The 14,720-nt window shown below is 39.1% G+C and overlaps 1 protein-coding gene across 28 annotated transcripts in view; it reads left to right on the forward strand.

Moving 5' to 3' along the window:
* Positions 1–14,720, forward strand: part of LOC137298960 (bromodomain adjacent to zinc finger domain protein 2B-like) — a 99,626-nt gene that overhangs the window by 55,332 nt on the left and 29,574 nt on the right. For 17 of the 28 annotated variants that reach the window (XM_067831358.1, XM_067831360.1, XM_067831365.1 and 14 more), the window contains exons 4-13: positions 430–606; positions 4,865–5,056; positions 7,152–7,486; positions 8,584–8,880; positions 10,223–10,420; positions 10,814–10,922; positions 11,341–11,457; positions 12,589–12,767; positions 12,985–13,086; positions 13,669–13,840. In XM_067831358.1, the coding sequence (XP_067687459.1) occupies positions 430–606; positions 4,865–5,056; positions 7,152–7,486; positions 8,584–8,880; positions 10,223–10,420; positions 10,814–10,922; positions 11,341–11,457; positions 12,589–12,767; positions 12,985–13,086; positions 13,669–13,840 (1,878 nt within the window). The remainder of the gene's footprint in view (positions 1–429; positions 607–4,864; positions 5,057–7,151; positions 7,487–8,583; positions 8,881–10,222; positions 10,421–10,813; positions 10,923–11,340; positions 11,458–12,588; positions 12,768–12,984; positions 13,087–13,668; positions 13,841–14,720) is intronic. The other 11 variants (XM_067831379.1, XM_067831380.1, XM_067831382.1 and 8 more) reach the window with 3 other exon arrangements.

The raw sequence follows: 14,720 nt of genomic DNA on the forward strand, positions 1-14,720 counted from the left end.
AATTGAAATCAGATTTGATTGATGTAGTGCTAATGATGACCATTCTGTCAATTAACAGACATGCAGAAATTTAGGAAAATGAAGCTCTTGATTTTTAGAAGTGGCAAGGGGATTTATCATAATAGAAAGGAGATGTTATACACTGGATTGACACCCCCCCCCCCCCCCCCCCCCCCAGGTTAAACCAGTTCTGTTGTCTTCAGGATAAAGTGACAGCCAGGTTTTCCCCAGAGATATTAGAGAAGGAACCCGATTTTGTGGGTTCAAGTCCCGATTTGCCCTTACTATGTTTCTGCAAAGACCTGAATCACTACAAGCCTACCCCACCTCTCCACATCAACATGACACATTGCGGCATAAATCTGTTGAAAGGGATTTAAACACAGTTCACTCACTCAGGAATTTTCATGATGTCCTTCCATCTTCCAGGTCCCCCACCACTGGGATCTGCCGTATCTCCGGGTGGCCTCCCCTTCCCAGCACTCGCACACCTCCCTGCTTTCTCGTTCCTAGGTCGACCCCCGGGTTTCCCCCCATCGGCGCTTTTCGGGTCCCTGGGAGCACTACCGAACCCCCTGTACGCTCATGGCCCAAACCCAGTCACAGGTATGTTGTGTGTGTTTGTATTGTCTACTGGGCCACTTTGGGCCTCCCTTCAACTATAAGCTGACATACTGTCACAATGTATTAAGTTAAACAGTTCGGAAACCATGTTTTCCAATTCACTCACTTTGGTGAGTGATCGTGTGGGTGTGTGGGTGATTGTGCTTTACAAATTTTCCACTAATACACAACTTAGAAATGTGTTTGTTTGATCTGGTTCACGATGTTTGTTTCATGTTATATTGATTATGTTTGATAAATATCTGTAATAGATATTCATATACTGGTAGCCAACTTCTGGTTGCCATGGTTTCAACTGCGATATATATGTTTTATTTTGTATGTTTGGACAGTGATGAGAATTTAACCCTTCCAATTGAAACATCCAGTTTCTGAAATGTTTGTCTTAAAAATGGTGATGCAGGTTTTAATGTCAGAGTAATATATTGTTACTACAGGTTTACAGTGACAAATATCATGCGGCAAATCACATCATTATTGCTTCTAACCCATTGAAGTGAACTTGTTTTTATTTTTTTTGTTCAGAAACCAGTATCATAATTAAAGGTCACACCGATACTACTTACAACTTAAGCAAATGCACCTTGGTGATGCAGTGCTTGATTTAAGCTGTCGGTATGCTCATGACAGGTAGATTTGGTGTTAAATTTGTATGGGTCATTGTCACCTTCAGTTAACTTTGTCACAAATAGATGCATGTTTTTCAATGAAAGCTTAGAAAATTGAGTACTGGACAACAGGTTTTAAAGTCTCTGCCTTCTGATGGCTGCTTTGCAGTGTACTTTTTCAGTAGCACTACGAATTAATGGGGTTGTCCTGAATTGTAGTAACATGACAGATTTGGGGGGAACTTCATGTACTAGTATGTTATGACACAATCAATGCTCTCAGTAGTTAGTGTAACCCAGATTTGAATATAAACAATCGGCAGTGTTGTGGTTATAACATTGCTCTCTGAACTAGAAAATAGTTCATTGACATTTCACTTGCATAAAATAGTGAATGGTTAAATGGGTTGTACTTATTGTTTCGTTGACAAAACTAATCTGTATGAGTGGATAGACCTTTAATGAGTGAGTGTCTTAGTGCAGGTTTACGCCGCACTCAGCAATATTCTAGCTATAAGGCGATGGTCTGTAAATAATCGACTCTGAATCAGACAGTCCAGTGATCAACAGCATGAGCATCGATCTGCACATCGGGAACCGATGATGTGTCAACCAAGTCGACGAGCCTGACCACCTGATCCTGTTAGTCGCCTCTTATGACAAGCATGGATTACTGAAGATCAATATTGTAACCTGGATCTTCAGAGGTCAGACATTTGAGGAAGAGGTCGTTCTGGAGGAAGAGGTGTATGGTCTTTCAGCTGACATATTGTAGCTGCTCATGTGGCTCACATAGGACTGCACGTTTTCACTTCTTCTACCAGGCTTAGCATCTTCAGGCGAAAAAAATAGATGTTATAAGCAGGTCATAAATTTATGTCAGGTGGTTTGAATCAGGGCACATCTCCTTACAAGTCCTTTGGCACGTGACCATCATGTCATTACCAGAATGACTTCACATTTAGATCTAGTATCAACTATCAACAGTTAGTGATTTGCCAGTGGGCTGCTGATCTTGAGAGAGTGTGGTTACACCTGTGAAGCTATCACTAACATGCCAGATTTGTCACTGAACTGTATCTTCATAGAGAGATGTAAATAGTTGAATGCAAATATAGTTATGTTTTGTTAAGATGACTGTGGATGCAAGGTGAAGCAACACCTAGTTACATTTACTTTTGGAAGTGTTGTCTACCTAAAAGAGTTTGGTGCAGTTGTCTTAAACAGTTGTCTCCCTTTCGTAGGTGTGGTAGGGTAGCCTAGTGGTTAAAACCTTCACTCTGCGTGCCAAAGACCTGGGTTCGATTATCCACATTGGTGCTATTTGTGAAGTCCATTTCTGGTATCCCCTGCCTTGATATTGATGAAGTATTGCTTAAAGTGGCATAAAACTAAAGTTGCTGACTCACTCTTCCCTTTTTGCCAGTATCTAGAGATCATGACTGTCCTTGATAGTGAGTATTTGTTGTAAGCACATACTGTGCCTCTTGCTTCATCAAAGCAATCAAAGTGTTGCCAATACCAAAACCCAGTAGACTTCTTTTTTATATTTACTTTCTTTTGAAGACATACATAAAATAGACATCAAAGGATGTTATTCTCATAAAAGATCATAATCATTATTCCAAGCTCTCATATATTTTAGGTTGGACAGAGCAGTATCTTTATGAAAATACCTTCAAAGAATTGCATCACAATGCTGTATATACCATTGTGACATCATTGTTTATCATGACATCACAATCAAATGACAGCACTAATCTCTTTTGCCAGTGAAGCTGAACAGTGGTAATTTTCACATTAAAAACTTGATTATTTACAAACCACTAAGTATTTGGAATATTGCTCAGTGCAGTGTTAAACAGCAAACAAACAATTATATCAAGATAAACAGAAAAAAAGTTTAGAAAACCATAGTTTTGAACCCTAAACCCATGTTGATAGATTTAGTGTCAAAGATTTGTCAGTGAATTCTTCGTGTGTGCAGTGAATTTCATCAAGTAAAGAAAGACAACATGGCAATGATGCTTGTCAGTAGATAGTAAAAGAAGACTGCTTTGTATTGAGATCTTTTAATGAACTAATTATAGTGAGGTATTGCTCTAGCTCATCACATCAACCTGATTTGTCCACATTTAATTTTCCCAATGCTGAATGTAACTTATGTAAACCAAGCATATTCTGATGGTACAGATAGTTGCTTGCACAAGTGCTTCTACGTAACTGCATTAATTCTAATTAATCTCTGGAAACCCCAGTCACGCTTTTGAGGTCAGATATGCCCTTAATGGTACTAATTAGTATAAACAGTGGCCTCTAGATGTCAGCTGTGGTAACTGGCCTGATGTCACTATGGTTATGAATCTTTCCTGCTGCAACAGTTTGTGCAGCTTGACTGTTACCCTATCTCTTGATGAAAGTGGTGCCCATGCAGGAAAGTCACACTAGTTTAGGCAAACACTTTTCCTTTCATGCTGATGTCAGTATCACATGAGATGTCACAGCTGCAAGTCAGCAAGGAAATCTGAAAATTTATTGCTTGTATCTGACAAGGAGACTCAACAAATATGGCTGAATCTTTGACAGCTTTAGTGTTCAAGTTATTTGATCAGTGAATAGCATCTGAGTGAGTGAGACGATATTTTGCGATGTATTGTGCTAGATATTGAGGGACTTTAATTTTTTAATGGCTTGATCAATTAACCAAATTGTTGTTATGGTTACTGGTGTAAAAAGAACCATAAAGTTCATCTGAAATGTGGGAACACAGGTGGTGGAGTTGGCTGTCACAGTTTGCTCATATACATCACTATGGCTACTACCAATGGTAGTGGGTTTGAATCCCAACTGCCATGTTTTTGTGTGTTGGTTTGCCAGCAGGCTGATAGGCAGTCCAGTGGTTTAAGTGTCCAGTTGTCCAGTTCGAATCCCCATATGGGTGAAGGCCATTTCTGGTGTTCCCCGCCGTGATAATTGCTGTAAATTATTGGAATATTGCTGAAAGCGACGTGAAACCAAACTCACTCATTGGTATGATACCACTGTTCAAGGAATTCAACAAAGCAGTAAATGTCTGGAACCGGCATGGCTTCAAACCTTTCTCCCATATCAACATGACACATAGTTCTATAAGAAGAATCCTTTCTTTAAAAAAAATCAATAAACATACATCTACTCTTGTTGGTAAATGATACACACAGATACATTTGGCTGAGGGTGTTTCGGATGGAGAATGATTTCTGATCCTTTGAAACCCTGCTGAAAAAAAGATTGCATGCCTAAGAAGACTGATGGATTGTTGCCCGTGGTATTGACCACAGGGTGGTCTTGGATCAAACTTGATGTGATACTGATTGAAAACTGCTGACACGGCGTAAAATGTCATTCACCTACTCACTCAGAGGTACTTGTGAAAAAAGCAGCCTCTTATTGTAGTAGCAAAATGGTCCGTTAATGAAATAAATGTAATCGGATTGTATTGAGCAACGTAAAATACCTTAAATAACCAAAATTTGTTAAGGTAATAAGACATAAAATGCATAACAATAGGTGGATTGTCTTTATAGATTAAAAAAATAATTAAGTTGAGCCATGCCTAGCCTATGGGTACTGACTCTTTATCTGCTCAATAGGTGGCGCCGACTGGTGGCGATCTGCGTCTGAGCAGGCTCGTAGACTTGCGGAGGGTACAGGGCTGGAGGTATATGCTGGCAGTTTGGGCAGTGTGCTGCCTCCATCTTTCTCACCCCTCGCCACAGGGCTGGAGTTCCCCCACCGTGTGGGGCTCGAGCACCTGCTGCGAGCCCCTGTCGACATGGATCACAGTAAGCACGGGCAAACACTCGACTCAATCGCTTTGTAGGACGCTCGCTCACAATCTCGCTCGCAACCTCGCTCAGTCGCTCTTGGTGTTGTTGTTTGTCCACATGAAGTAGATTGCACTCATCCAGCCATGAGACACAAACAAAAATAAAATAAAAAATTGCAAATACGAAAGTTATTTTTTTAATTTCTGTGAAGGAATGTATGGAAAGGTGTATTTGAAGTGTTTTTGAAGTTTTTTTTGCTGTTTTTTGTTTTAACTTTTAAGTGCCTGCAAATAATTGAAATAAATATAATCTTAATTTTCAGGAATTTCAATCACATTATCTTTACAAACGACTTATCTTTATCAGTATTTTTAATGAATCTTCTTGGTGTGAATAGGCATGTGACTGTTGATTAGAGAAAAAATTACATACAAAGATTTTTGATTTGAAGGTGAGGTTACTTCAGTGAAATTTGCAATCTCATGGCTGGTTTTGACAGTGGTCTTGTGACAGACTTATGTGTTGTCTTGTGTAGTTCTATATACATAATCAATCATGCACCTAGATTCTCCTCTCATATCACCTTCTTTCCTGTCATGGAGTGTGTAAGTTCTATTTTGGAATTGTCACCTTATCACTCAGTGCTTTTTTCCCAATCTCTTTAAACCCTGAAAAATCTACACTACAGCTGGTTTCATTAAAGATGAAATTCAAATGTAAATAATATGTGATTTTTGCAATTTTTTAATATATATATATATATATATATATATAGAAAATGTGTACCTTTAAGTGAATTATCTTCATAATGATGTATGTACTTTTAAATGCTGTTACTCTATTAAATATGAATAAATTTCGGTTTGGCTTCATGAATGGCACTGTTGTCGTAAAAAATTAAGTTTTAAATTTAATTTTGCATGGCTAAAATTGGTAAACTGCTTGTTCTATTTTGTTTTTGCAAATGGTTCACTTAGCATTCGCATTGATCCAAACATTGAGAAGGATAACAGTAAAACAGAGACATACTACAGCAAACATTTATTTCTGGTGTACATGCCCCTCTGCCTGCATATATTCTTCAGCCCTGAGTTTGTGTAGTGGTACTTCAACTCGAAGTACAGCGTAGTTATCTCCCTTTAGCAATTCTACGTGCTGCACACCTATCAGAATAGACAATGCTGCACAGGGGTTGTAATTTTGTAGAATGTATTATTTGGAGCATTTTGTTATATGCATAGGTATTTGTTGAATTAGTGAATTGTCAATAAATGTCATAAATTGATAATAATTTATGAAGTGCAAATATTATTTTGACATCTGGTTTGTGCTATCTGTTTTCCTGAGGATGAAAGTTCATATTTGATCACATGTTTACTATGAATTTTTTCATGGATGTGATTAAACCTTAGGATAAAATTACCTCTGTCTTTGACATAAGACACCCGAGCCACCCCGGTCCTCCTCAGTTAGGTCGTCTTCACTTGTTTTGCCTTTCAGGGCAATGTAATCATTAATGGTGATACTTATGTCACTAGCTCAATACAAACACTACAGTCTCAGCATCTCTGTGTGGAATGGGATCAGAATTTGTAATAGTGTATTCTGTTAAAAAGAGTAAAGATGTTTGGCTGGTTAGTATTAAGTACTTGAACTTGCATGCCTGCATCAGATTGACAGAAAATATCAGCCTGAAGCTGATGTAGGAAATGAAGGAAATGAAGACATTTTATATGACTTGAAAAAGTAACCAATCAACCCATACGTGATTGAAATTAAGCATGATCGTCAAGTGGAACCTGTTTTAGCTGTGATATGAAAATCCAAAGTGAATTTCGGTTCAAATGCCAAGGTTTCAGATAAGTTTATGGTGTTGATTGTCTTTATTTTTCATGACCTTGAGAGTTTGTGAAAATTGGTAATTCTATGGAATAGTCTGAGGGATGCCTGGACGTTTAATTTTGAAAACTAGGCAGAGTGTTTTGTCCTTGATGTGTACTGATGGACAATACTTTTTATCATTGATCATGTCCTATTAATATATGAAAATTTGACTTTTCTGATTTAGATGACACATTATCTTACTATCTTGACTTTGGGCTGTCTCCAGGCTCTCTCTTGTCGGGAATGAAACATCTTGCCGAAACTTCCACAGGAAGTCCAGTTTCATCAAAACAGTCATCGTCATCGTCATCGCGTTCACGAGGCACCAAGTCATCTACATCCACCTCTTCTTCCTCCACAACCAGGAGTCTTCTCAATGGCTCTGGTCCCAGCGATGGACGGAAACGAAAACAGAAATCATCCTCTTCTCACTCATCAGGGACACCCTCACCTGCCATACCATCATCATCATCAACGTCATCATCGTCAACGTACAAGCCATCCTTACCTAAAAGTGAATCACCATTGGCTTTAACCCCTACTGAACAACCGTCACATGAAGTAAGTTGTGTTTGGTTCAGGGAGCCCAAATGTTTATGATGTAAAGAGAAACGTCTTTGTCAGTTGCTGTGTGATATGTAGATAGCAGGAATATTGATGACTGTTCTAAACATAATTGACTCACTTCGACATACGCATCATAAAATCAAATCACCAATGGCTGAAGGGGCGGTGGGCTAGCCTAGTGGTTAAAGCGTTCGCTCGTCATGCCGAAGACCTAGGTTCGATTCCCCACATGTGTACAATGTGTGAAGCCCATTTTCTGGTGTCCCCGCAGTGATATTGCTGGAATATTGCTAAAAGCGGCATAAAAGTAAACTCACTCACTCACCCAGTGGCTGAAGGGATGAAGTAAATCCAGCTGGGGTCCATGCAGGTAGCAAAACTGTTACCTGAGTATGGTGACCTATCTTCAGTTGCTGATGATCACCGGCCTGCTTATATTTTGTGTTGTCCATGATATTTGTTTAATTTTACAGGGTCATGATAGTTTTAATTCTTCATCTGTAATAATCTAGTTACACCTGTGTCCTTCATGGACAGGATTTTTTAATTAACTATGAATTTATAATCTTTCTAAGTGACTGTATGGCTGAAATATTTTCCATGTGACTTAACTCATTCACAACATAAAAGTTTCAGTGAGATGCTTTGGTATTACTATCTCCCACCTCAGCATACTTGTTCCACTGCCTGTTTCAAGCAATTTAGTTGCTTAGCATATATGTTTCACTTTTGAAGAAAGAGTTTAAGACCAGCTGATTTTTTCATTTATTAAAGTTGATCTGGAGTAACTTGATAGTTATACTGCAGTGATCGAAGAAAAAAGAATCTAATAGTCTGTCATGTTATCGTAATAGTATATATGTAAGGGGAGGTGGAGGTAGAATAGTGGTTGAAGCATTTGCTCATCATACCGATTTGATTCGATTCCCCACATGTGTGAAGCCCATTTTTGGTGTCCGTTGTCACAATGTTGCTGAAATATTGCAAATAACGATGTAAAACCATACTCGCTCACTCATTCACTTTCTAATAGTATGTATGTAATGATGTTTTGTGTTAATAACGTTTTGAGAATGAGAACCTTTGTACAGCAGAAATCGTCACCTGTCCACAAGAAGAGGAGCAAAAAGGTCAACATGACAGAAAACGGCAGCCACTCGGATCTAAGCTCTTCAAGCTCTAGTCTCAGCGATGACAGCTCAGGAGAAAACATGTCCAGTGATGAGTTTGACAAGAAGGCAGGTGCCCTGGCTCACCAGATCGACGGGCTGAAGAAGAAGCTGCTGGCTGACCAGATCCGACAACGTGTCCAGAGCAAACCCGAGTCACCCCAGTCCTCCTCAAAGTCACATGAACGTGGTCGCTCATCTAAGTCCTCACATGATAAGGTAGGGAAAGAATACACAGTTGACAAAGTTCAAGTATAGACAGCTTGAAAAGTATATTGTTTGTTTCTCAGGGTTGAGGACAGTGACAGTGACAGCCTATTTGCTTTTCTTTGGTACCATGAGAAAGACAAATTTTTTATGGATAGATAACTTCTTTTTAGTAATAGATGCATCGATTGAAATAACAAACTTGTCAATACATAAGAAATGTTCCTCCTTGACTTCTTGCTCATTTACTCGTGAAGGTCCCAGTCTAGAATCAGTGTTCTCGGTGGTATTTCAAAGTAACAGGTCATTGGGTCCTGTAAGTTTCATATGTCTGTCTGACCCACTGAAATTTGACAGGACCCACAGAATTAAGTTAAACAAACATTTCAGATTTAACATTTCTTATAATTGGCGTTGAAATTATTAACATTATATGATAACAAACATAAGATTTATAAACAGCAAACAAGTGTCACATGCTGCAAATAACTACTTCACACAAAGACATTGTGAAATATTCAGTCAAACACTGGGGCTGGCGGGTTGGTGATTTCTATATGACTACTGGCGAATCTGCCAGATTTGTCAGAGGGTCAGACGCTATTTGTGAACACTGGGTAGAATAGGCCTTCAGCCACCCATGCTTGCCATAAAAGGCGACTGTGCTTGTCGTAAGAAGTGACTAATGGGATCAGGTGGTCAGACTCGCTGACTTGGTAATAACACATGTCATTGGTTCCCAGTTGCGCAGATCGATGCTCATGTTGTTGGTTACTGGATTGTCTGGTCCAGACTCGATTATTTACTGACCGCCGCCATATATCTGGAATATTACTGAGTGTGGTGTAACACTAAACTCACTCACTCACTCTTGCGCATTTAAAGAAACGTATGTGGTATTATTTTCTTATTCTGCTAAGTGGAATGGTGCTATGTCCATTTAGGACTGAAGTAATGCTCCTACTACAAGAAGGCTTCAGTACTATCTAACAGTTGTTAATCGTCTTGAAATGTTTGTAAAATTAAAGGAAAAAGTACAATCATACATGGTAACATGAATGGGTTGTTTGGCCCCCTTAGTGTATTGATGTACTGCAGTCTGATGCAGTGGTGTTCTTTTATTTCCCCTAGTCTAGTGATGGATGTTCTACAGTCTGATGCCCCTAGACAAGAGCTGTACAAAGACTGAATGCCCATAGTCAAGTTCTGGCTGGTTAATCTTGAAACGTTCGTAGCCCTAAGAACTTCCTAAGCCTATTCTTAACTAATTGGCTACGATTAAACCTAAGAATTCTTAGGGCTATGAACATGGGGAGAATGCGGAACCTGTACTGAGGTCTGTTATATTTGTCAGGAGCGGAAGTTAAGGGAAGAGGAGCTGCGGCAGCTGGAGGCGGAGCTGCAGCACCAGCAGAAGCAGCTCAAGCAGCTCCAGAAACAGGAGAAGGAAGCAGCCCAGAACTTGCCAGAACAGGCGTCATCAGAAGCACCTTCCCCATGTCACACCAGCACCACAGGACTCAAGCTCCACATCAGTAAAGCTGCAATAGCTGTAAGCAGGGCATATCCCACTGGACACATGATAGCACCGAGAAACTCATGGAGTCACCAACGTTATAGTTTACGAAGCTCTAGATTGAGTTCTGAGATGGATATTTGGAGAGTTTCCAGACATGATAACTGTAGACTCCACTTGTTATGTTATGATTGACATTTCCTGAATATATAGGCCATTCATCTTATTGTTGTATGCATGTTTGATTATTTATAATTTTGAAAATCAACTTTGTTTATACAGTGAGATAATTTTTGCAAAACTGTAAAACCTTTTTACATTATTCTCATTAACTTGTATTATCAAGTGCAAATACATCCTCAGATTGTACTGTACATATTTCATGAGCACGTGTACGTATATTATCACAGTCTTTTCATTCCGATGCAGAAACACCTAAACCACAGACTTGGTGAAGATGGCCCAGGAACTTCAAAGTCAAGTCAAAATACCTCGGGTAGTGAGTCAGGGGGAGACAACTCTAATAATTCTGATTCAGGTCAGTCAGCATTGCAACATGACTTTCTTAAACCAAAACTCTGAGTTTTGTCATTTCTGGTGAAAATTTTAAAAATGTATCATTTCATTTTCTTGAGCTTGGTACTTCCTGATGTAGACATAATAAAATGTTTTGTAAGCAATGACAGCTTTAAGATGTACTCTTGTTCATTATTTCAAACTTTGTAATGTTATATCCTACAGTTGTTACAGATGGCCATGATCTGTTTCATAAGTCCAGTCTACGCTGGACATTGTGAAAAATAACATATAACTAGTTGTTTGTGTAATGCTGTTTGTTTTTCCTAACTTGACCTGGTTTGCCTACTGGGCAAGCCTAGTCCCCATATATAATTGTAGTCAACAAATGAATTGTATGTATGATCCCAATATTTTGGACCGCTTTCTGTACATTCCAGAGAGTGACAGTGACAACTCTGAAGAAGACAGCGGGGACAGCGACTCTGACAGTGATGCTGATGCTTCTCGTAACGAGGAAGGACCACAAAAAGCAAGAGCTGAAGATGGGGAAGAGGGTGGGTGTGCACTTCCTAGTTGTGTTTCGTTACATCTCAGTACTAGCAGTACTATATTAGGGAATGTATCAGTACTATCAGTTGTTTTGTACAGGGGTAATATTTCATTTACATGCCAAAAGTTCAACTGTATTTGCGAGTTAAGTCGATATGCAACTACCTTTCTGGGACAAGTATCCATCTGAACTGTGCCTGTCTCAAAGTGTTTACACACACTGGCATAAATCAAAGGTAGCAGTAGTGTAAACTCTCAATTTCAACTTAACACTCCTGATAACGGATTGTAGTATCGAATCAAAATATAGCGAGAATCTAATCAGGGACTTATGTCATCATGTGATAAGCAATTAATTGTTGATTTGTTACTAAATTGTCGACTGAGAAAGAAGTCAATTGAACGCCATTGTGCTGGAGGTCAAATGACAAGGACTTGTTATGTATCAAGAGTGGTTAACCAGTATTGCATTCATGTCAGCACCAGATGCCCATAGGTTGAAACTGTCTGATTTCTATACATCGTTTGTGGAGTAAATCCACGTTTTCTATATTTCAAAATGGAAACTATGACAAGATTACCCTGTGGATTAGCGATGATATATGAAGCACACAACACATGTGGTCTCACTTTAGGCAATGGAGTTTCTTCTAAATTGCTCTGTTCATCCAGCAGAAAATGGGTACCCGATGTAATCACTAACCTTCTAGCACCTGACTGGCAGCTTAGGTTAAATCGGGGATAATGATAATCAGATTGGTTCGGTGCTTCCAGCATGCATTGTGCATGAAGTAATGTGCATGATAAATGGACTGTTATATGCCCAACTCAGATGTGTCAATATTCAGATAAGTCAATATTTATTCATGGCCCCATAAATATCAAGACAACAGTGTACGACTGTATGGCATTTTTCTGATTCTTTTTTTTAACTGATACATGACAGGTTGATGGGGAAAGGGAGATAACTCAACACCTTATTGTAGTTAGTTTTGTATTCAAGGGTATTGTTTTATTCAAGGCCATAAGCACATGAAAGATGTCAGAAAATGCCCTCAGAATATGGCAACCTTTACTTATAAGATTTAGTGTTCATCCCTAGAGATCAAGTTTTAATCAGTCTATTGCAATAACAGCTTCACCAGCAAAACGTCGCCGCATCATTACAAATGAGAATGATCTTCGCATTCCCCTGGAACATGGATGGCGACGACAGACAACAATTCACACGATGGGTCGCAGAGGCATTGTGGGAGAAGTGTTGTACTTTGCACCGTGCGGGAAGAAAATGAAAACAATACCTGATGTTATGAGGGTGAGAGGTTCAATGGTTTAAATGTCCAGTGGTTCTAAAAATGTTTCGAGCAGAGTTGCCTACCTTGATACAGTATTGCCATTAATAATAAAACTCCAACACTCATGCGATTAAAAACATAACTGTCCATTGGCACCATGGCAACCAGTGAGAAAGGACAAAAAAAATAGACAGATATTTGTTGTTGATTTGAGTGAAAACCTACTTTCTGTTTTAGTATCTGGATAGAAACAGCATCACAGACCTGTCACGAGACAATTTTACATTCAACACCAAGGTCAATGTTGGCGAGTTCTCGGAGATGAGACATGGACATGTGGTGAGTGGGGCTTGTCATACAACAAAGCTTTTATAATTCTCACGGACCTGTGAAGATCCCTTTGTTAGAACTGGTCTTCAGCAACCCATGCATGTCGTAAGAGCCGACCTAGGGACTGGGTGGTCAGGTTCGCTGAGTTGGTTGGCACATCATTGTATCCCAGTTGTGTAGTGTGATGCTCATGATGTTGATCACTGGATAGCTGTGATGTTGCTGAGTGTAGTCTTAAACAACAATCAATAATGCTCACAGAAATAATAATGTCATACTCTAGTAAAGTATGTTACCCCACCCACCTAAATTGTATTTAAAGTAATATTATTGCAATATCAGGTTTGTTATTTTAGTTTGAAAAATTTTAATAACAAAATGATGATGTAAGTTTACATCAATGTAATTTTTGACATTTCCTTGTGAGTCAGTTTTAAAAGTGAAGTTGTTATCAGCTAGAGCAGAATAAACCCCCTTAGATTACAGTGAACCAATGCAGACTAATGGGTTATATAACTTATATCTGAGCCAAACAACAATGATGGAGAGATCCATGCTGTGACATCTCTCCCTCCCTCACTCACTCTGTAGATGCCTGTGCCACTGGTGGAGGCTGAAATACTGGAGCGAATCGCGATGTCCAAGGGCAAGCGAGCCAGGATGAAGGAACTAGCCCAGAAGAGGAAGGAGAAGGCCCAGAAACAGCAAGAACTGGCCAAACACTTTATGGAGATGAAGTTGAAGAGGAAGCTTGAACAGCAAGGTCAGTACTTGCCTGGGTTTCGCCAATACTAGCAGTATTATGGGAGTGAAAATACTGGTAGCACTATATTAAGAGATGCGTCATAAAAAGCAGTAATGCATATGCATATAGAAAATGTCAGTGTAAACAATAAATAATTATAGGGGATACGTCAGTATTACCAGTACTAGCTGTACTATTCTACGGGACATGTCAGTACTAGCAGTACTATGCTAGTTGATATGTCAGTAGTATCTATAATGTGCTAGTTAATATATCAGTACTAGAAGTACTGTGCCAGTTGATATCAGTACTAGCACTACTAAGCTAAGGGATGTGTCAGTACTAGCAGTACTAAGCTTAGGGATAGGTGTACTATGTTACTTGATATGTCACTGCTAGCAGTACTATGCCAGGGGATATGTCAATACTAGAAGTACTGTGCTAGGGATATGTCAGTACTAGCTGTAAAATGCTGGCAGTACTATGTTTGCATAATGGATGTCTCAATAATACAAGTACTGTAAGGCATGTGTCAATACTATCAGTACTGATCTAGGGGATGTGTCAGTACTATAGTACTACACTACAATACTATGCTGCTATACTAATTGATGTGTCAGTATTGCCAGTACTTTGATGAAGCTAAAACTGGCTATACTGTGAAAGGAAAACAATGAAAGTGAACTAATGTGTTGTCAGAAGTGACATGTTTTGGTTAGGTATTATGTTTGTGCTTTGCATCGTTAAACAAAATATACCAAAATGAACTTTTTGCATTAGAAAATATGTGATGTGAAACTTTGACCCTTTTTTTGGTTACATGTTGCATCCTTTTCTGGTTTCTCTGTTTTGCTGTGGTTGTCAAGTTCATGCATGTTGTTGAAGAGTGTGGTTGCCA

Source organism: Haliotis asinina, chromosome 10 (assembly GCF_037392515.1).
Source record: "Haliotis asinina isolate JCU_RB_2024 chromosome 10, JCU_Hal_asi_v2, whole genome shotgun sequence".
Classification (NCBI taxonomy): domain Eukaryota; kingdom Metazoa; phylum Mollusca; class Gastropoda; order Lepetellida; family Haliotidae; genus Haliotis; species Haliotis asinina.